Raw genomic sequence first — 21,036 nt, 5'->3', positions numbered from 1 at the left:
AAGAAGTCACCCCGCCGGAAGTCAGCGGCGGGAGGCGACACCCCGGATGTAGCCGCGCCTCTTGATTGGCCGTTCACAATGCGTTCTCAGGAAGGGGTGGGTCTCGAGGTTTCTCAACGTCTGGTCCTATAGGCTGCGGCCGGAACGAGGCTGAGCGGAAGCCGGCTACCCGGAAGTGTTGCGGGCGCCTGGTAGCCTGCCCTGTGGGCTGGCAGGTCAGCCGGGGCCGGGGCCCGGCGAAGGAGGCGGGGGGCTGCGTGGGGCTTGGCCGTGGGTCTGAGACCTCGGGGGAGGGGGAGAGTGAGCCCCTGCCCCTGGGGGAGGGGATTTCGCAGCCTCAAGCCTAAGTGGGGCAGCACCGTAGAGACTAACCCGTGCAGAGCAGCTGGCCTGCAGTACGAAGGCTGGGGGAACCTGGAGGGGGTGCTGGCAGGGCTGAGGGGGACAACAGCAGAGAGACCAGGAGGATGTGGGGTGCGGGCAGCTGGCTGAGGTGAGGGAGGAGAAACCCTGGGCTCGGGGTTGCCCCAGGATCCGTGGCCGTGAGAGCGCCATGCTGTGAGCCCCCCTCAGGGCACAGTTCCCTGCACCTGCTTTGTGAGGGGAAGTACGAGAGATGCCGAGACGGCTCTGGGCCACCGGGGTCGCCCTCGGTTCTTTGCAGCAGCAGAGCTGCTCTTGTATGTTGTCTGTAGGCAAGAAAGCTCGGCGCTGGCGTGCTCCAAGGGGGCCTCGAGGCTAGAAGAAGTTGGGGACCGTGTGGCCGAACAGAGGCGCGCTGTGCGTCTGGGGTGGCTCGTCTGTGCTGTGCACGCAGACCCTTGTCAGTCCCCCTCTCCCAGGGGAGGCTTCCAGTGAAAACTGCTTTGTGGTTGCCCTTGTGTGACAGCCCGGCGCTGTGTTAGCGTGTTGCTCAGGACCTGATTGCGATTCGCCTTCAGGGAAAGCTTGTGTGGGCAAATGGCTTTGCTGTTCTTCCAGGTGTCGTGTTGTAGGGAAGGGTCTCAGCCATTTTCTGGTCTGTGGTTACCTGGGTGTTAGACTGAGCACCCTGTATTATGTTCAGATCATGAGCCAACTATTGTGGTATTTATTGCAACGGCCCTTGTTTAGAAAATGTTGTCGTTGACAGTTCACCGGGCATTGCCCAACTGAAGACTGACTTGTGGGGTTGCCTGTGAAAAGAGTTTTTAACACAGAGAGAAACCTGGGAATGCAGCTTGTTTTGCCACTAGGGCTCAGGAGCCAAAGGTCGCTGCCTGTGCCTGTTTATGACCCCTTCCCTCGTTTAGTGGGAGGATCCAGTAAATCATATTCATGTGGTTGTGGCGATCTGTTGTGGGATTTGGAGATTCAGTACTAGGACTTTGCTACTGGGTAAAAGCCATCTGCTGTGGGGTGTTCACGTGGCCAGCATATATCAGGAGAGATGAATGGGTCTCCAGCAAAAGGGTAAATGAAGCAGGTAAGAATTGCTTTGCTTCCTGGCCCTTCTCAGTTCACAGGGTGTGCTGCATGCAGCATGCCACCAGGCAGGAGGATGGCCAGCTGTGTGTGTGCAGGACCCCTGGTGAATGGGGACCAGGCTGATGTGCACTCCCAGAAAGACAGGGGATGTTTGCAGAGGCATAAAGGAAGTAGGGAGAGAATTGGTGGTTGGCTTATTGTGCTTAAACAGCAAGGAGACTCTGCAGGGGTTATGGTTTGAGTGGCCTTTTAGTTGTGACCTTTTTGGTATTGTTTAGTTACTGGCAGTACCTTAGCAGTGCCTGCCACAAAACGAGACCCTATGTGAAGCTATGTCTGTTATTTGTAACAGAATGAGCTGTGTTCTTGCTGCTGCCCCATGTAGTAGTTGATGACTTGGTGTGGTAGCCATGTGCAGCTGATTCTTCTTTCCCCTGAGCACCTGGAAGCATGCTTGGTTTGACTGATGTGCCTTGCAGATGGCTCTGGAAGGTGGTGAGATGCAAATTTGGCCTAATCTGTTGTTGAAAAGAATGTTTTAGTGCCTATTGGCCATTGTAGAGAGCCGTTTGTTACCCTGCCCTGGGGGCGGGCGGGTCAGCCGGGGCCGGGGCCCGGCGAAGGAGGCGGGGGGCTGCGTGGGGCTTGGCCGTGGGTCTGAGACCTCGGGGGAGGGGGAGAGTGAGCCCCTGCCCCTGGGGGAGGGGATTTCGCAGCCTCAAGCCTAAGTGGGGCAGCACCGTAGAGACTAACCCGTGCAGAGCAGCTGGCCTGCAGTACGAAGGCTGGGGGAACCTGGAGGGGGTGCTGGCAGGGCTGAGGGGGACAACAGCAGAGAGACCAGGAGGATGTGGGGTGCGGGCAGCTGGCTGAGGTGAGGGAGGAGAAACCCTGGGCTCGGGGTTGCCCCAGGATCCGTGGCCGTGAGAGCGCCATGCTGTGAGCCCCCCTCAGGGCACAGTTCCCTGCACCTGCTTTGTGAGGGGAAGTACGAGAGATGCCGAGACGGCTCTGGGCCACCGGGGTCGCCCTCGGTTCTTTGCAGCAGCAGAGCTGCTCTTGTATGTTGTCTGTAGGCAAGAAAGCTCGGCGCTGGCGTGCTCCAAGGGGGCCTCGAGGCTAGAAGAAGTTGGGGACCGTGTGGCCGAACAGAGGCGCGCTGTGCGTCTGGGGTGGCTCGTCTGTGCTGTGCACGCAGACCCTTGTCAGTCCCCCTCTCCCAGGGGAGGCTTCCAGTGAAAACTGCTTTGTGGTTGCCCTTGTGTGACAGCCCGGCGCTGTGTTAGCGTGTTGCTCAGGACCTGATTGCGATTCGCCTTCAGGGAAAGCTTGTGTGGGCAAATGGCTTTGCTGTTCTTCCAGGTGTCGTGTTGTAGGGAAGGGTCTCAGCCATTTTCTGGTCTGTGGTTACCTGGGTGTTAGACTGAGCACCCTGTATTATGTTCAGATCATGAGCCAACTATTGTGGTATTTATTGCAACGGCCCTTGTTTAGAAAATGTTGTCGTTGACAGTTCACCGGGCATTGCCCAACTGAAGACTGACTTGTGGGGTTGCCTGTGAAAAGAGTTTTTAACACAGAGAGAAACCTGGGAATGCAGCTTGTTTTGCCACTAGGGCTCAGGAGCCAAAGGTCGCTGCCTGTGCCTGTTTATGACCCCTTCCCTCGTTTAGTGGGAGGATCCAGTAAATCATATTCATGTGGTTGTGGCGATCTGTTGTGGGATTTGGAGATTCAGTACTAGGACTTTGCTACTGGGTAAAAGCCATCTGCTGTGGGGTGTTCACGTGGCCAGCATATATCAGGAGAGATGAATGGGTCTCCAGCAAAAGGGTAAATGAAGCAGGTAAGAATTGCTTTGCTTCCTGGCCCTTCTCAGTTCACAGGGTGTGCTGCATGCAGCATGCCACCAGGCAGGAGGATGGCCAGCTGTGTGTGTGCAGGACCCCTGGTGAATGGGGACCAGGCTGATGTGCACTCCCAGAAAGACAGGGGATGTTTGCAGAGGCATAAAGGAAGTAGGGAGAGAATTGGTGGTTGGCTTATTGTGCTTAAACAGCAAGGAGACTCTGCAGGGGTTATGGTTTGAGTGGCCTTTTAGTTGTGACCTTTTTGGTATTGTTTAGTTACTGGCAGTACCTTAGCAGTGCCTGCCACAAAACGAGACCCTATGTGAAGCTATGTCTGTTATTTGTAACAGAATGAGCTGTGTTCTTGCTGCTGCCCCATGTAGTAGTTGATGACTTGGTGTGGTAGCCATGTGCAGCTGATTCTTCTTTCCCCTGAGCACCTGGAAGCATGCTTGGTTTGACTGATGTGCCTTGCAGATGGCTCTGGAAGGTGGTGAGATGCAAATTTGGCCTAATCTGTTGTTGAAAAGAATGTTTTAGTGCCTATTGGCCATTGTAGAGAAAACTCCAAAACATAGTCTCATCTTAGCTGCAAGTCTGAAACACCCATGTCCAAACCTCAGCTCTTCCTCCAGTTCCTGCCTCAGGACTGCTCAGCCCACTATCTAGATCCCCTTTCCCTGGGTAGCCCCTTTGTGCCTAGGTGGGGCTGTCTATCTGTGAGGGTTGTATGAAGAGACTGTATCTGCGGTAAAGCAGCTTTCCTGGGCGTCCTCTTTCCAGACACGTGAGCCTAATGCCTGATCACATGGATGCCAGCCTCACCCCAGAGGAGCGGGTGCGGGGTCTTACGCAGATGGGGAGCTCTGTGGAGGTGAACGAGGATGTCCCACCGCGCCGATACTACCGCTCCGGTGTGGAAATCCTCCGCATGGCGACGATTTACGCAGAGGAGGGCAACATCGAGCACGCCTTCATCCTGTACAACAAGTACATCACGTAAGAACCCTCCCTTCACTTATTCCCCTTGTGTGATCTAGGGCATAGGCCTCTCATGTGTCATGTGCTGGGCATTACTAACCTCAGAGCACTCCTGCTGCTCACTTCCCCAGTCACTTGGGGCAGGTCCTTTCACCTCTCTTTGCCTTAGTTTCCCCATCTTTAGAATGAGATTGATCCCACTTGCCTCTCTGCAGTGAGCAGGAAGCATGGTATAAATTCAGACTATTGGCTAGACTAGTGGTTCTCAACCTTTTTGTACCAGGACCCATTTGTAAACATCAGTGGCCAGTCCCAACCCAGTGCCCCCTACTCCTGACCCGTTGCCCTCAGTCCCGAGTCCCCCGGCACCAGTCTGCTAGGGAAAAGCCAGGGTTTCCTGTGTTTTTCTCCTTTGAAGGAGAATCTGTTTTTCAAGTTTGTTCCTGACCCTTCATGTATTCTTGCAACCCACTTTTGGGTCTCAACCCACAGGTTGAGAAACATTGGGCTAGACCATTGGTTCTCAACCAGAGTGCTGAGAGAGAGTTTTTTTTTAAGGGAGCTGTGGGGTGCTATGTGCTCTCTTTGCTGTTAGGTATGCAAAAACCCAGAGGTTTCAAATAGAAATCCGGAATGTCAGAACCATCCTGCCCTGGTGTGGGCTCTTTGCGTTCTTTGTAACAGAAGAATGGCTCTAGTATTTTTCTATAGCCAAAAACCAAGTGAAAGCTAAGAGCTGACAAGTTCCAAGGTGGGTCTCGGGTCTAACGAGGGTGAAAACCACTGGGTTAGACCAAAGGACCAACAGCCAGCTTCCAAATCCAATATGTCCTAACCCATCATGGCTAGAAACCTTCTCTGTTGCTAGGAAGTGTTAACCCTTTGAGAATTGAACAAGGCCACTGGGGCTTTCTCTCCTTGCTTCCTTCTCCTTCTTCCCCAGTCACAGCCGGGCCCCCACCCTTTGAAAACACTCCCTTGCTTGTGAGCAGTTTCTTCCTGCTGCTGCCCAGCCCAGCTTAGGGATGTTTTAATTCACAGCCTTGCTAGATGTGCATTCCAGTTGGACCTAGGAGCTCTTGACCCATGTGAGAGAGCCTGTAGAAGGGGCTGGGGATTGGGTCAACCATGGCTGAAATTAAAGGTGAACCATGTTTGTGCCCTGCCTCTGGGGCCGCTGGTGAATTGCCAGCAGGTCAGTGGGAGACCTGGAGCTGAGCACCCAGTCGGATCACACTCTGCATTGCCATCAACTCTTGCTGCAGGTCTCTGGACTTTTGTGGAAGATCTCCCATCCAGTAACTAACCCAGACAGAATGACTACTGGGGCTGGGATTTCAAGCTGATGAAAGATGAATGTGTTGATCTGTAAAGGATTTAATGCTGGGACTTTCAAAGAAACTTCTGGGAGGTAGAAGCCCAACTTGTACTGAAAGTCAAGCTCCCTTGCACCCCTCTACAAAGCTCAGCCTCATTTTCTTATACTCATTTCCTTGAGCCTAATCAGAAGCTAAGGGGGAAAAAATCCTCCCTGCACCTGATAAATCAGCCTGGCTACCCATAAGGCAGTTGTCTGCTCCCCCCCAATCACTTTCTTCCCTCCCTCCCACACCTGGCCCTGAGGACAGTGTCCCAGGCCCACCCTCTTAAATTCAGTTCATTTTTCCCTGCTGAGCCTGGGCACCAGGCTCACTTACCCCTTCCACCTCCTGAGCTTTTATGGGCATGGCTTTGTGCTTGAGGGAGGGTGGCCAGGGAGCTGCAAAGTGTAAAACCAAGTGGAATCTTTCCAGTTTACGGTGTGAAACAACCTCCCTTAGCTAAACAGCTGAGCTGACAGCTCCTTCATCATCTCAGTGACAGGCACTGGTGTGTTTCCTCTGCAGAAGCCTTAAAATACGCAAGGCACTTATCTTTCCTTGTGGTCTGGTTGGGAGGAATCTTACTGTATTTAAATTCATTGGTGTCAGGGACAGCAGAGCTCGTTTGCTCTAGGTGTATATGGTTGGATGGGCTAATTGAATGCCTATCGTTAACACCAGGCTCTGACTGGGCTCTTCATTGCTGTTCTAAGCCATAGTCACTTGTGCAAAGATGACAAAATGGCACTAGTTTCCACAGAGTTACTTGCACCGCTGCTAAAGAGAGAATCTAGGTCTCTGCGTGTGCTTCCATAGCATTGAATCATAATAGATAAAGACCTCATGAGATCTAGTTTGGAAACTGGGACTGTGTATATTCACACTAGGAATTGGGTGCCCCTAAATGTAATCTGGTGTTTGGAATGATCTAGCCCAATGTGGTGGTGGGTTTGCCATCCCTTGGAGTCTTTCAGGCTGGTCAGGATCTCCTTCCAGAGGAACTCTTGTAGCTCATACCGACATCACGGATTGGGTACCAGAATCACAAGATGACATTCCCTGGACTGTGGGAGGAAGGAGACTGGAGGGTTTGATTGTGGTGGTCCCTTCTGGCCTCCATCCCTTCAATGCTCTCCCCGTGAAGCCTAATTCTCCCCGGTTACACAGTGTCACCCTGCAGTCAGTGACACTGCCCTGGATTTGCACTCTTTTCCTGAAGACAGAGTTTGTCCCATAGCTAATGGCTTAAGGGCCAAGTTGGGCACATGCAGGCAGCAGGACCAAGCTGAGTGTCTGGTTTCAGTGTCAGGAGTGACACAAGTGACTCCCCTATGGCACAGAACCACCCTTGTAGCTGGAATGAGGGATCAGCCCCATAGCAAGACACCCAGTGGTGGCACCTGCTTCCAGTATTCCGAGTCCTGCAGCTGGCACATGGCTGTGGGAAAGCAGCGTGCCCTGGCATCGTCAGCCCCAGCACTTCTTGTGGCTGCCCTTGACAGCTGGCACCAGCTAGAAACAACCTCTTCCAGCCTGCACAGGGAGTCCCCTGCCACCAAGCAGCCTCCTGATCAGGAGCTTAGAGCTGCTTTCTCTGTGCCCTCGGGAGCAGTGCCAGCCCCTGAGCCTGGCAGAGAAATGTGCAGTAGTTTGAGTGAATGGGGCTGTGCTATGCAAGGGACACAGACTCGCTGCTCCCAGTGAGAGTTCTACGGTGCATTGTGTTGTCAGGCACTTGGGCGCAGTCCCAGGCACCTTCTTTCTTACCAGGCAAAACTAGATGCGAGAGACCTGCTTGAATGTTTTTAAACAGAGGTTTGTTAAGTTTTTCAATACTGAGCTACCATCTAAGGTCTCTATTGATGGGCCCAAATAGCCATATATCAGGTGCTATACAGATGAAGTACAAATATAGCCCCCAAATTGCTAGGGAGGGTCTTGGTGTGTGGAAGGCAGAATTCTGTGTCCCACATAAGCACCGGAACGGGAGTACAGGTGGTCCCAGTGCTAGGGCAGCAAGAAAAACACCAGTAAAAAAGTTGGCACCCTGCATCTCAATGTTGCTGTCCATCGAGGTGACCTTTTGGCTCTGCCTTCCCAGGCTGTTTATCGAGAAGCTGCCAAAACACCGGGAGTACAGGACGGCTGTCATCCCTGAAAAGAAGGACACGGTGAAGGTGAGTTGCAGCCTCTCTTGGCCTTGATCTTGGAATGTTTGGGTGTAGTGGGGTCTATCAGGCGGCCTGGTCAAGCTGCCTGGCATTGGGTTAGGCCACTGTCTCTGGTGTGTTGGTCTTATGCTCAGCCAGAAAGAGCAGCTACTGGGTGCATCAGAGTATAGGCTCTCTGTAGCAACAGTCACCAGGCTGTTTTTTATGGAGCCTCATTCTACTCTTCAAGGGTGCCTGTGCCTGTGCCCTTTGGTTAAATATGTGAGTCCATAGGTGGTATGTGTTGGGACTGTCCATCTCAGTGCTTTCTGTGGATGAAGGAGCCAAGGGATTACCTTCTTCCCTAGCCATGAGAAGGGAATAGGGAATAAGGATGTTTCATCTCCAGTAGATCAGCAAGCAGTCATGTCCCACTGCAGCAGCAGACTGCCATCAGCTGCTTCTTGCTAGGGTGCCACTGCTGTAATCCCCCTGCCTCTGGATTGCATCTGCTTCAGTGTCATAGCAGCGTTCCACCCCAACCCAGACAACTTGGGGCTTCAGCTGTCTCTTCTTGCATTGTGTATGGGAGCAGTTTGTCATGGTGTTACACATCGTAGCTTGCTTACTAATCCTGCTGTCCCTACCCTGCCATCATCTCCATTTGTTTCCCTTCCTCAGAAACTCAAAGAGGTCGCGTTTCCCCGAGCTGAAGAACTCAAGAAGGAGCTGTTGACGAGATACAATAAAGAGTATGCGGAATACAGTGAGAGGAAGGTAAGAGAAGATGAACATGTCCAGGCATCTCTGCAGAGGAATCTGGGAAAGTCACCCCAGACCGTCTCCATGCACCTGGGTGACATGATTCTGCACTGGTAGCATCACAGCCTTATATATCACAGAGCTAAGATCCAGCCTTCCCAATCATGCTTCAGGCTGGGGATGGGAATCCAACTATCTTCTTGAACTACAGGCTGCTCCTCAACCCCCTCTGCCCCCATCTCCCCTTTAAGTAAGGCATAGGGTAAACTCCCAGATGTTTGCAAGCATAAAGTGTGTGTGCTATTAGGAATTGCCCATCATAGAACCATAGGAAATGAGGGTTGGAAGTATCTAGTCCAACTGCCTACTCAAAGCAGGACTGTCCCCAACTAGATGATCCCAGCCAGGGCTTAGTCAAGCTAGACCTTAAAAACCTCTAAGGATGGAGATTCTACCACCTCTGTAGGTAAACCTGTTCCAGTGCTTCACCACCCTCCTAGGAAGAGAGTTTTTCCTAATATCCAACTTAAACCTCCCTTGCTGCAATTTCAGACCATTGCTCCTTGTTCTGTTATCTGTCACCACTGAAAACAGTCTAGTTCCATCCTCTTTAACAACCTGAAGGGTGGTCCCAAAGGCTGCTATCAAATCCCCTCTCAGTCTTCTCTTCTGCAAACTAAAAAACCCAGTTCACTCAGCCTCTCCTCAGAAGTCATGTGCCTCAGCGCCCTAACCGTTTTCATTGCCCTCTGCTGGACTCTCCAACTTGTCCACATCCTTTCTGTAACGAGGGGCCCAAAACTGGCCACAAAACTTCAGATATGGCCTCACCAGTGCCAAATACAGGGGAACAATCACTTCCCTTGACCTACTGGCAACACACCTGCCAATGCAGCCCAATATGCTGTTACCCTTCTTGGCAACAAGGGCACACTGCTGACTCATATCCAGCTTATTGGCCACTGTAACCTCTGGGTCCTTTTCTGCAGAGCTGCTGCCCAGCTAGTCAGTCCCCAGCCTGCACCAGTGCACAGGATTGTTCTGTCCTAAGTGCAGGACTTGGTACTTGTCCTTGTTGAACCTCATAAGATTTCTTTTGGCCCAGTCCTCCAGTTAGTCTAGGTTTCTACACCCCCCAGCTTGGTGTCATCCAGAAACTTTCTGAGGGTGCAATCCATCCCATCTTCCAGATTGTTCAGTATCTTCATTAACTAAACCAGCCCCAGAACTGACCCCTGGGGCACTCCACTTGATACTAGCTGCCAGCTAGACACTGAGCCATTGATTACTACCCGTTAAGCCCAACACTCCAGCCAGCTTTCTATCCACTTGGCAGTGCATTCATCCAACCTATGCGTCTTCACCTTGCTTGTAAGAATGCTGTGGGAGACTTTAGCAAGGCTTTTGCTACACAGTCAGGTTGGTCAGGCATCACTGTTCCTAATCACCTTCTTGAAGTGCTTAGAAATGGATTCTTTGAGGACCTACTCCATGATTTTTCTAGGGACTGAAGTGAGGCTGACTGGTCTGTAGTTCCCTGCATCCTCCTTGTTCCCGTTCTTAAAGGTTGGCACTATATTTGGCTGTGTCCAGTCATCAGGGACCTCCCCCCGATTACCATGAGTTTTCAGAGATAAAGGCCAGCGATGCTGCAGTCGTATCAACCAACTCCCTCAGCACCCTCAGCTGTATTGCATTTGGCCCCGTGGACTTGTACACATCCGTCTTTTCTAAATAATCCCTAATCTGCTCTTTCACCACTGAGGGCTGCTCACCTTCTCCCCAAACTGTTTTGCCCAGTGCAGTAGTCTGGGAGCTGACCTTGCCTCTGAAGACCGAGGTAAAGAAGGCATTGAGTACTTCAGCCTTTTCCTTGTCATCTGTCACTAGGTTGCCTCCTCCATTCAGTAAGGGACTCACGCTTTCCCTGAACTTCCTCTTGTTGCTGACATACTTGTAGAAACCCTTCTTGTTATCCATCACATCCTTTGCTAGTTGCAACTCTAGTTGTGCCTTTGGCCTTCCTGGCTTCATCCCTGCATGCCCCAGCAGTATTCTTATATCCCAAGTTGTTTGTCTAAGCTCCCACTTCTTGTAAGCTTCCTTGTTGTGTTTAAGCTCATTGAAGAGCTCTCTGCTAAGCTAAGATGGTCACTTGCCACATTTGCTATTCTTCTGCCCATCGGGATAGTTTGTTCCTGCACCCTCAATAAGGTTTCTGTCCTGTTGATGTTTGTGCCCACCCTGTCCTCACTGTAGCCTGTGTCCTAACCCCATGTAAAGACTCCGGTTTTGCCATTCAGAAAGGCAGCAGGTAACAGAAGGCAGAGCAAGATGGAAGCTCTTGGATCCTGTCTGTTAGAAGCCTTATCTTGTAGGCGTGTAATGTACAGTTGAGGATGATTTTGTCTTGAGCAGGGGGCTGAACTACATGAGCTTGTGAGGTCCCTTCCAGCCCGACTTTCCTATGATTCCTACCATCATAGGAAAATAGGGCTGGAAGGGACCTCACAAGATCATGTAGTTCAGCCCCCTGACTAAACCAGCCCAGCCAAGTGTCTGTCTAACCTGCTTTTGAAAGTTTCCAAGCATGGAGAATCCACAGTCTCTGTAAGCAGTGTGTTCCTCCTCATCGCCAACCGAAATTTCCCCTGTTACAGCTTAAGGCCATTGCTCTTAGTCTTGTCCCCTGTAGCCACAGAGAAATGCCTGTCTCCATCCTCTTTGTAATCGCTGTTCAGGGATACAAAGACAATTAATCAAATCCCTCCTCAGTCTTGTCTTCTCCAGACTAAGTAACTCTAGTGCTTTCAGCCTTTCCTCATAAGTCATGAACGTGTTCCTGGGTGACTTTACCCTGTGTGTAGATAGATAGTTTCAGGGATGGTTTTTGGCTGAGGAAGGGCCCGTCTGAGGGATCAATGGTGCAAGGACATAGCTCATTTGTCACGTGACGTGGCCAGATAGGGTCCTGTCCTGATGTCCTTCCACCTACATTTCTCTTTGCAGAAGAAGGAGGAGGAGGACTTTGCACGGAACCTTGCCTTGCAGCAGCAGCTGGAAGAGGAGAGGCAGCGAGTGGCCCAGATGAAGCAGCAACAGGCAGAGCAGGAGCAGTTCCATGCCTTTGAGGAGATGATCCGACGGAAGGAGCTGGAGAAGGAGCGACTGAAAATCGTGCAGGAATTCGGGAAGGCTGAACCCAGCCCAGAGGATGGACCCCTGATCCCTGGTGTGGAAAAGCCTCCTACTGACGTAACCCCAAAGACTGGCATCCTTCCCGTTCCTCCTTCAAACCAAGGCACTTTGCCCAAGCCTCCTGCTGTGGACAGATCGTTGAAGCCTGGAGCTTTGGGGACCCTGCAGAACAGTTAGTATCTCTTGGAATTTGTTTATCCTGTGTCACTGCTGCTGATTCTTGAACCTAGCTGAGAAGCTGTGGCTGCAACATCAGGGACTCAAACTGTGTTGATCTCTGACGCATTGTGCCGAGGAACACCTACACATTAGAAATCCTCTGTCTTTTCTTCCTGCAGGGCTGGAAATATGGCTTCTGCCTTAACCTTGTTAGTGAGCGTTGCTTGCATTCTCCAGAAATACCTCCTTTCCCTTGTAAAACTATGGGATATTGGGTTGGTCTTGTGAGCAGCTGAGCACGCAGTCTCGGATCCAGCAAAGAGTGCCCATGGGCCTCTTTAAGCTCAGCCTTTGGGTATCGTGGGTGGGGGGTGCTTAGCTCCCTGTAGGGCTGAAGCCCTTTGAGCACCTCAGGAGCTTGTCTGTCCTTTTAATATCAAGAGCCAAATTCAGGGCAAGGGCTGGGTGCTGATGGAGGTCAGAAATTGGTAATCAGGATGGGGATCTGGGTCAGGGCTGACTTGTCCCTTGATTCATTCTTCCCTCATCCACCTTTGGGGGTGATGTGATTTCAGAACAGCTCTCACTCCAGAGGGTGAATTTAAGCCATGCTCCAGACCTGGACCAAAGGCTGCCCCTAAATGATCCAACTCTAAGCCAACCCCTGGTCCACCAGGCTGCTGGATCTGGAGGCATCAGGGTAATGATGGCCTTATCACTCCTTTGCGTGCTGTTGCCTGGTAGTAGCCCCAGTGTTGAGGCATGGTCAGGCTTTGGAGATGCTGTCAGAAGGGAGAGCACAGTAAGTGTTTTACTGGGCTGGTCAATCCCGCAGCCAGGTTTTTGTGCTCTGTGCTGATGTGGTCACTTGATCAGTGCTCCATCATGACCAGCATTACTTCTCAAATGAAAATTTAAATGCCATTATAAAGAACTTGGGTGTAGACACTTGCTTGAATGCATCCATCTCTAGAGAGGCCAGTTATATCATTTATACCTGGAGTTTGGGAACAAAGATCCAACAGAGGGCTGGGCTGGAGCCAGAACTCATGAGGAACATTCTTGATTCCATCACTAACCCACATGTCCTTCAGAAAGTCTGTCCTTTCCCTGGCTCGGAAATGGGTACAGTTATGCCAGCCTTCCCTTGAGGAGTGCTGTATTTTAAGTCTTTAGCTTTTACTTTAAATCTCTGCTCCTCAGTTTGGGGGGTCTGATGTAACTTGCCCCTCTCCACCCCACTTTAAAAATTGACCGCACACAGCCCTTTTTGATGCAGACCACAGCAGATCTGGCCTTATATTAATTTCTATTCCTCCTGTCCCTCCTAGATGTGGCTATCGATGGCCTTCGCCATGTCACCATTCCCAAGGAGCTGTGCCACAAATTCCTCCAGCTTGCCGACGCCAACACAGCCAAGGGTGTGGAGACATGTGGGATCCTCTGTGGGAAGCTGGTAAGGTGGTACCCTCCACAGACCCTGTTCCTTCAGTTCTTGGATTTGCCAGAGGCTGGGTAGTTGCCAGTTCTGGCACATGTAGGGTGATGAGTAAGAAGCAGGTATTGCACACTGTTGGGTTTCCATGTTAACAAAAGAGGATTCTTTCACCCCTCCATCTTGGGATGTCTCCTCCAGAGTCTCCCAATGCTGGAAGACCTCTGTGTCCTTTGGGACCAAAGTATAGTGACCCTTATTAGATCCCAGAGATTGTGCTGACTCAGTGGCTGGCAGCTTCACAGGGCACTCAATGGCTGGGCTGAGCTGCTTTCCATACTAGGGACCTGGCAGCTTTGTAGCTTTTCAAGCACCATGTGGCCAACGTGCCCCTGTTCTAGTGCTACCTGAAAGACCAGGCCTGGACCCTTGTGCAATACAAGCAACAATGCAAAACAATGCCCCAGAAGCATGAGAGCCCAGCTTTACGTTCTTGTGACGCTTTAGCACGGTTAGCCCTGCTGTGTCCAGAAGCATCGAGGCCCCTCTCTGTCTTGTCTTCCAGATGATGAATGAGTTCACAATCACACACGTCATCATACCCAAGCAGTACGGAGGCCCTGACTACTGCAACACGGAGAATGAGGAGGAGCTCTTCCTCATCCAGGATCAGCACAGTCTCGTCACACTGGGCTGGATCCATGTGAGTGCCACAACCGTCCCCTTGGCCTGCTTCGAGCAGAGACAGAAAAGGCCTTTTTGTGGGTGAGGAGGATAGCTTTGTAGGGAGATGGGCTGCTGCTTCAATATGGTCAGGCTGTGCCACCCAGACATATTGGCTGAAAAGAGCACAGCCAATGCTCAGATTTCCCTGCCTACTAACATTGTTCCTTGTCATCAAACTGCTATTGGAAGCTCTGTGAAGTTGTTGTACGGGGCTTGTTGCAATCTGTGGCTCGCATACCATGGCCTCCCCCTGTCCCCTGGGTCAGGCCCTCTTGTGGGAACTGCTGTAGTCTGGAGCAGGGTCCCTTGGGTAGTCTGTGTCCTGGTTTAAAAAAAAAAACAAAAACAAAAAAACCCTGCCCTTGGAGATCCTCCCTCCCTGTCAGCAGCTGTAGCCACATGGAACACCTCCATTGGCACTGGACTTCACTGGTTTCTCCCCCTGTAGACTCACCCTACCCAGACAGCGTTCCTGTCCAGCGTGGATCTGCACACACACTGCTCCTATCAGATGATGCTGCCTGAGTCTATAGCGATTGTGTGTTCACCAAAATACCAAGAGTAAGTATGGGCAGGGGTGGGCTTCACAAACGTGTCTTGGAGTTAGAGCAAAAGGCGGGTCTTTCAGAAGCACTTTGGGAACTTTAACCAGGTCTAAACCCCACCCTGGATGCTTCTGATGGTTCAAGTACAACAATATCAGTACAGCTCTTCAGGGCTGTAGCTACAAGCATCTTTATGTTGGTGTAACAGGGCAGGGTAGTGTAAAATCCCACCCGTAAGTATGGAGACAAACGATGCACGTATGTCTGTCACTAGCTTCACAAAGCCCGTAGTAACACTTACTCTTGGATCACTCGAACAGATCTGTATAATGGAATTGAATCCGATGTGGGAGGGCACTAGGCTGGGATCAGGGAAGTCAAGGTTTGATTCAGTTCCCAGCTCTTCCACTGACTTCACTGTATAACCACGGGCAAGCTACTTCAAGCCTCTGGGCCTCAATTTCCCACGTGGAAATTTCTGGGCATTTCTTCCCTCATCTTGTTCGTGTATGCTGGAGAGCTTGGCAGATGGATTTGTACAGCACCTAGCACAGTGGAGCCCTGACTTTACTTGGGGTCCCTGGGTATTATTGTAAGGCACCTGATATGTGGGTTGACCTGCTAAGGCAGAAGCAGAATGAGAAGTCATGGAATAGGTTGGGGTAGTCCAGCTGAAGCAGCCAGCTTTTCTTAGGAGGCCCAGGCAGTTAAGAAAGCATCTCCTCTCCTTAGAACGGGGTTCTTCAAGCTGACAGACCATGGCATGGAGGAGATCTCATCTTGCAGGCAGAAGGGGTTCCACCCACACTCCAAAGATCCTCCGCTCTTCACGGTAAGTAGCAGAGGAGAAGGGTCACTGAGAACTGCAGCTTGTTCAGCCTGTTTGTTGCATCACTGGTGTTTTTTAGCTGTGCTGAAGGGCTGGGCCCTGAGACCTGGAAGGAAAGTAATGCATGAGCCTGGGGGTGTAGGAGGCAGCCTGGCTTGGGTGATGCACAGGGGGAGCCGAGGGAGCCAGTCTCCTGTGGCCTTAAGACTCTACTGGGATGCTGTGGGAAGGCCCTTGGAACATGGAAGGCTGAGAGGGAGGCAAGCCCTGTTAGTACCTGGAGGAGATTCACCTGCAAGCCCTGTGCCTGTGTCAAACATTGAATGGGTGCCATAGTGCTTCCCATGTCCTGCCCCCAGCCATGCCAATGACTTGCTGAGCTACTCATTTCTCTGTCTGCCTTAGCTCCCCAGGTATAAAATAAAGGTGCGAATGCTGCTTCAGGTTGCCTAATGTTTGGGCTATTGATGACAGATATCTTCCTATTCTGCTTGGGGAAGGACGTATGGTTTCTCACAGAATTTGGAGCAGAGAGCCTGAGCTCAGGTCCTGGCATGGCTTCTGACTCTCCATGTGACCTTTTCACATCCCTTCATCTGCCCTGAGTCTCCGTTGCTCCTCTGTATGGAGTGGCTAATACATTTCCATGCTTGACAGATGTCTGTGGTAGAGTGGGATTCAGAGACCTCTGGCCCATACAAGCAGCTCATGGCAAGTTCAGTGAAATGGCATCAAGGGGGCACGTGAATCACTTTTCCGTTTTCCTTCACCTCTCTCTTCCAGACCTGCAGTCACATCACAGTGATGGAGAGGGACGTGGCGGTGATGGATCTACGATAGCCCTCTTGCCTTAACTTGTCGGTTTACTGGAAAGCAGCTACCTTCCTCTTCATCCTAGGGGATCACACCTCCCATAGCCATTGGTATCCCAGTAGTCACAGTGAAATCGTTAATCTGACTCTTCTGGGTGCTTCTGAGAACTTGGCGTCCTGCACTGTGTCTTGCCAAGGGGCTCAAGACGTGAGGAAATATTAACCTGGGATTGCTTAAAAACAAAAACTAACACTAAATGGATTTAACTTTAATACTTGGCTGTTCAGCAAATGCATCCTGAGGGGTTTCATGCAAGGATCTGTCCTCCAGAGGCTCCAGAACTGGGACTGAGGAGCCTTCGAGAGGGAAGCACTTTCCAAATGAGGCGCACTGAAAATTAATATTATCTCCTGGTTTTTTGCTTTTTGTTGCTTCTGTTACTTGTTGGCAAAGCTTTGGGCCTTTCCCTTCACTTTAGATCAAACCCACAGTGTCCTTCTCTTGGCCTGTTTTTTTCACTTCCGCCAAGGTCCTGTTAACACCAGGAGTCTCAGGGTCTCTGTCTCCAAGGTGCCCTGTATGCAGTGTGTGGAGTGAAAAGGTCCTTGTGTCTAATTCTCACTTAAGCTTTCTCTAACCTAGTGCTTCATTGATTTGATTTGGGAAGAGGAAACGGTCCCAACAGCTTGATAGGAATGTGACACCCTGAGATAACCAAGTGGTGTTGGTACAATGGATTGAGGAACCTGGCTTCGATTGCTATTTGCTGCGACAAATAGGGGCAAAATGGCTTCATGGTGCTGAATGATAGATGGAGATGAATGCGATGTTATTTTATTACTGTATCTGCTCTATCAATTATGGCCATGTGAAGGGGAAGACAGCGACATTGGGTTCTTCTTTGCTTCTCAAGTTTCTGTGTCTTGAGTTGTGCTTTTGATTCTATAGAAGGTTTGTCAAAGAATTCGCATCTTTTTCCCAAAACACTTGGTAACATCTGGCAGCGGTACGGCTGAGAGGGCACTGGCATAATTCTAACAGTGGCCTCCCTCAGTAATGGTATTTCCCCACTGTGGGAACATAATGTAATTTAGCAGGGTCTGATGGACTAGGCACTGTACTGGGAGTCAGGAGGCTTTGTATAGTGACTTGCCTTTTTCTCTCATCCATAGGTTAAGGATGATGGGACTGTAAAGTGTCTTCAGAGCTGCAAGGAGTTATGAATACAAAGCTTTACTAGCAGCAGTGCAGCTCTCCAGCAGTTATAGGAGAGCATCCCAAGCTGGTCTGGCCAGATAAATGGTGTTGGAGCCATGCCAGAATCAGTTGTTCTCAGCTGGGGCCAGTTGCAAAGTTCAAATCTGTCAGGAGTGGGCAGGACACAATCTTAGGGTGGGGGAAATGGCAGAGGTGGGATTCAGACCTCAGCCCTGGGGTGTCTGGGCCACACTTGCATGCAGCTCCTGTCTGCTGGAGTCCAAGTTCATAAGCTCTCCTCTTGCCTTTTGCCTTCTTCTGAGGACAGTCTCCCACTTAAGTATTTGTTATGCCTTGAAGTGTCATCCCCGAGCCCCCCTTGTTGCTGCCCTGACATTTCCTCTGATTTTTCACTTGCCAAAATTCACCATCCCCATAAACCCCAAAGGTTGTTTGAAAAAGGCCTGTTTTGCCGGGTGAACGAGTGATGCATCATCCATGTTGGTCATGTCCGATCCCAATCGTATTTCCTTCCCCTTCCTTCCCCCCTGCAGTCTTTGCTGCTGTCTATGTCAAGCATCCATCAGTCTTGAAGGAAGCCAGGGAAAAGCAGGTATCTGTGTGCACTCCCCCTTTGTAACTCGCATTACCTTGAAACTCTGATATTAAATGGGTAATGAATATGAAATGTTAGCAAGCCTGACTTGTGGCTCAGAGCAGTGGCTTTTGCCCTTGAGCAAGCAAAATTTCTGTAAAGGGCTTGGCCTCCTGCATTTGGTGTTTTGTTCATGTATCAACACATACCCACGTGGTGGGGTGGAAGGTCATGTGGAATAGGTGTGTAACATGCCCCTACCCAAATGGATTGCTGCTTAATGTTTGGTGGACAGACTCCTTGCTGTACAGTTTAATACAGATCAGTTATATTATCTTGCCTTTTGTTTTGTTTTGCTTTGACTGAGCTGTTTTTGGCCGGGGATCTGAGTGCTTTACAAAGGGACTGGGATTCTCATTTTATAGGCATGGGAGTCTCTTGCCCTCAGTCCCATATTGGGGGCAGACCTGAGCCCTGAGGACTTCTAAAGCAGTGGTTTTCAACCTTGCTAGACTTGGGGCCCCCCTGGAAAATGGTAGCTCTTCGTTTTCACTCCTTTTTTGATTGCAGTAAAATACTAGAGCCATTTTTCTGTTGTGAAGAATTTAGAAAGACTGCAGTAGGTCGGGATGTTTTCAACACGACCGATTCCTATGTGAAAAATGGTTTCATCTTGTGAATCACGTTTGCACACCTGACGTTGTAGGATCCTTGCAAGGATCTCAGTACCTCATGGTTGAGAACCAGTGCTATCGAGGGTCCTGGCATCAGAAGGGGAAAAACATAGGTAACTCTGGAATCCTTTGTGGACCTTTACGGTAGGGATCTCAATTGGAAAATGCATAGGGCAGAGTCCTTTTATTTTTCCACTTGCTTTTTTTAATAGAGCTTTATTCCTCAAGTTGCTCTATATGAATTCAGGAGACCTACTGATGGGGGGTAACTTAGTATTCAGTGGGAGTAAAGGGTCTGAATCTGGTCCTTGGATGCTCCTTGATGATGAACCCTCCAGAAATCTCTCAAGGTGGATGGTAGGAGGTTTGAGGCAGAACATCTGCCATATAGAGGTTGTATGTCTCAGTTAAGAATTGGTTGAGTAGTTGTTGTTTGTTTTGTTTTATTTTTTAATATCCCAAAGAATTCCATTCGTGCTCCTACATCTGTCGGGTGAGGAGGAAATTCAGCTTCTGAATGCATAGCCTGGAGCTTCGCTACCTGATTTATCATGTGGAAGTGCACATCTGCAGAGATGTTGCCCTGTAGACACCACCCCTTCCTATCATGCAACATCCAAGTAGCCACCAGAGCGGTTGCTTCTGTGGTGACAGAATATTATGGGAGCATCATAGAGGTCATAGCAGAGAGGAGCAGAAGCAGCCCAAAGTCAGGAGGCAAACCATAGCAAGGGAGGTTCCTTCCCTATACTTCCTTAATGAAGCCTGAGGGATTCATTCTTGTTTAACACTGTTGTATCTAAGGGCTGTCTCCTACCTAAAGAATGATTTTTCTCAGCACAGGTAAAAAGTCCATGGGAACCAGGTTGTGGAGAGACATAGGTTTTTAAGACCTAAAGAGATCCTAACAGAGGTTAGAAAATAGCGTGCGAGACATTCTGTGGGAATCCGTGTCCTCTGAGCTATGGTTCATCTCTGTAGTGTCCAGTGTTGCCTCTGGCTGCAAGTGATGGAGATTGGCGTCCCATCCCCAGGGTGCCTATTTGTAAGTTGTCACCTCCTTGACAGTCTAAACAGGTGGAGTGTCTTTAGTCTTCTTCCCATCAGGCAGAGTTTTAGGATCATTCTCATCAAGGTGTATGCAACTGTGGCACAGTTCTGGTTTCAAAGCACAGGTGTGGCCTGGGATCACTTAGGGAAGCCTGTCCTTTTTATGACCAGCTGGGTGATGAGGGTTGTACCTTGCCTCCCCATTGCATAGTGGTTCTGGGCTGACAGTGCAATGTAGCTGCTTGCTGGAGACAATAGGAACATTTCTTGGTTCTGTTTCGAGGAGAAGGGGATTGAAGTAAGACCCGGAGAGGAGGTACCTCCAGGAAACCCAGAGGAGACCTCCCAACAAGCCAGCAAAGGACATGTATGCGGTAGAGTCCGTTTCTTTCCCACCCCACTGACAGCTGGACAGTTCTTTGGTGGCTGAGACTCTGCATTATGAGTTTTTACATCCTGTGACAATCAACCCAGCCCCAACCAAGGGGTCTTGGACAGACCTGTAGTTTGGGTTTTACCTTAATTTTTCCAGCTTGCAGAAATGCGGGGGCTTCCCTTATGTGGTTACCCAATATCTTGCTCTGAACTCTTAGTGCAAAGAAAAGCAAATGGCTTTGTTGCAATGCTATCACTATCAGCATGCATAATAAGGACTTTCGTGGGTTAAAGCACCAGCACCAGGGGTCCTGTGGATGTGTGAGACTCTGTGTTGGCTTATTGGAAAATAAGTCTTTGCACTTGTGGCAGAGAGAAATATGACACTGTGATTCAAATGCCCTCGAGCTGGAAGAACAGCATCCCATATGTATTTGCTTCAGTGAAACTATTTGAAACCCATGGATGACTGGGGTAGCTTTGTCTAACAATTTTTGGACTCATGGCCTGCAGGAAGTTTGTTTGGCTTAAGGTTAGATGCCTCAGCCACTGTTCAAACAACATGTTTCTACTGCATTAAGTCATCTGGGACAACAGCTGGGCTGTGTTAACCTAAGAACATAAGAATTGCCATTTACTTTCTCTGACTGTACTATCTTGCCCAGTCTCCTGCATCAAAGTGGCAGGGAGCAGATGCTGAAAGGGAGAGTGAACTGGATATGACCTGGGTTTTTCCCCGTTTCTCTCTACCCGGTCTGAGTATGTAGCTGGCCTTTGCCACTAGCTGGTCACTCACCATTATTCATGGTTCTCCCAGATGCAATGGGGAGGACCTGAAAATGCTAGGGCAGAGGTGGGAACTGAACCCA

General features: G+C 50.3%; 1 protein-coding gene across 5 annotated transcripts in view; it reads left to right on the top strand.

Moving 5' to 3' along the window:
* Window positions 1–21,036, top strand: part of STAMBP (STAM binding protein) — a 37,535-nt gene that overhangs the window by 1,040 nt on the left and 15,459 nt on the right. Inside the window, exons 1-10 of one of the 5 annotated variants that reach the window (XM_006031149.3) lie at window positions 1–96; window positions 4,101–4,316; window positions 7,761–7,836; window positions 8,491–8,586; window positions 11,581–11,941; window positions 13,260–13,384; window positions 13,929–14,066; window positions 14,538–14,650; window positions 15,367–15,466; window positions 16,247–18,412. In XM_006031149.3, the coding sequence (XP_006031211.1) occupies window positions 4,114–4,316; window positions 7,761–7,836; window positions 8,491–8,586; window positions 11,581–11,941; window positions 13,260–13,384; window positions 13,929–14,066; window positions 14,538–14,650; window positions 15,367–15,466; window positions 16,247–16,303 (1,269 nt within the window). In that variant the 5' untranslated portion in view covers window positions 1–96; window positions 4,101–4,113 and the 3' untranslated portion in view covers window positions 16,304–18,412. The other 4 variants (XM_006031147.3, XM_006031150.3, XM_006031148.3 and 1 more) reach the window with 4 other exon arrangements.

Source organism: Alligator sinensis, unplaced genomic scaffold (genome assembly GCF_000455745.1).
Source record: "Alligator sinensis unplaced genomic scaffold, ASM45574v1 scaffold453_1, whole genome shotgun sequence".
Classification (NCBI taxonomy): Eukaryota; Metazoa; Chordata; order Crocodylia; family Alligatoridae; genus Alligator; species Alligator sinensis.
Note: the sequence above shows the minus strand (reverse complement) of the source record. Positions and strands in the feature narration are given on the sequence as shown.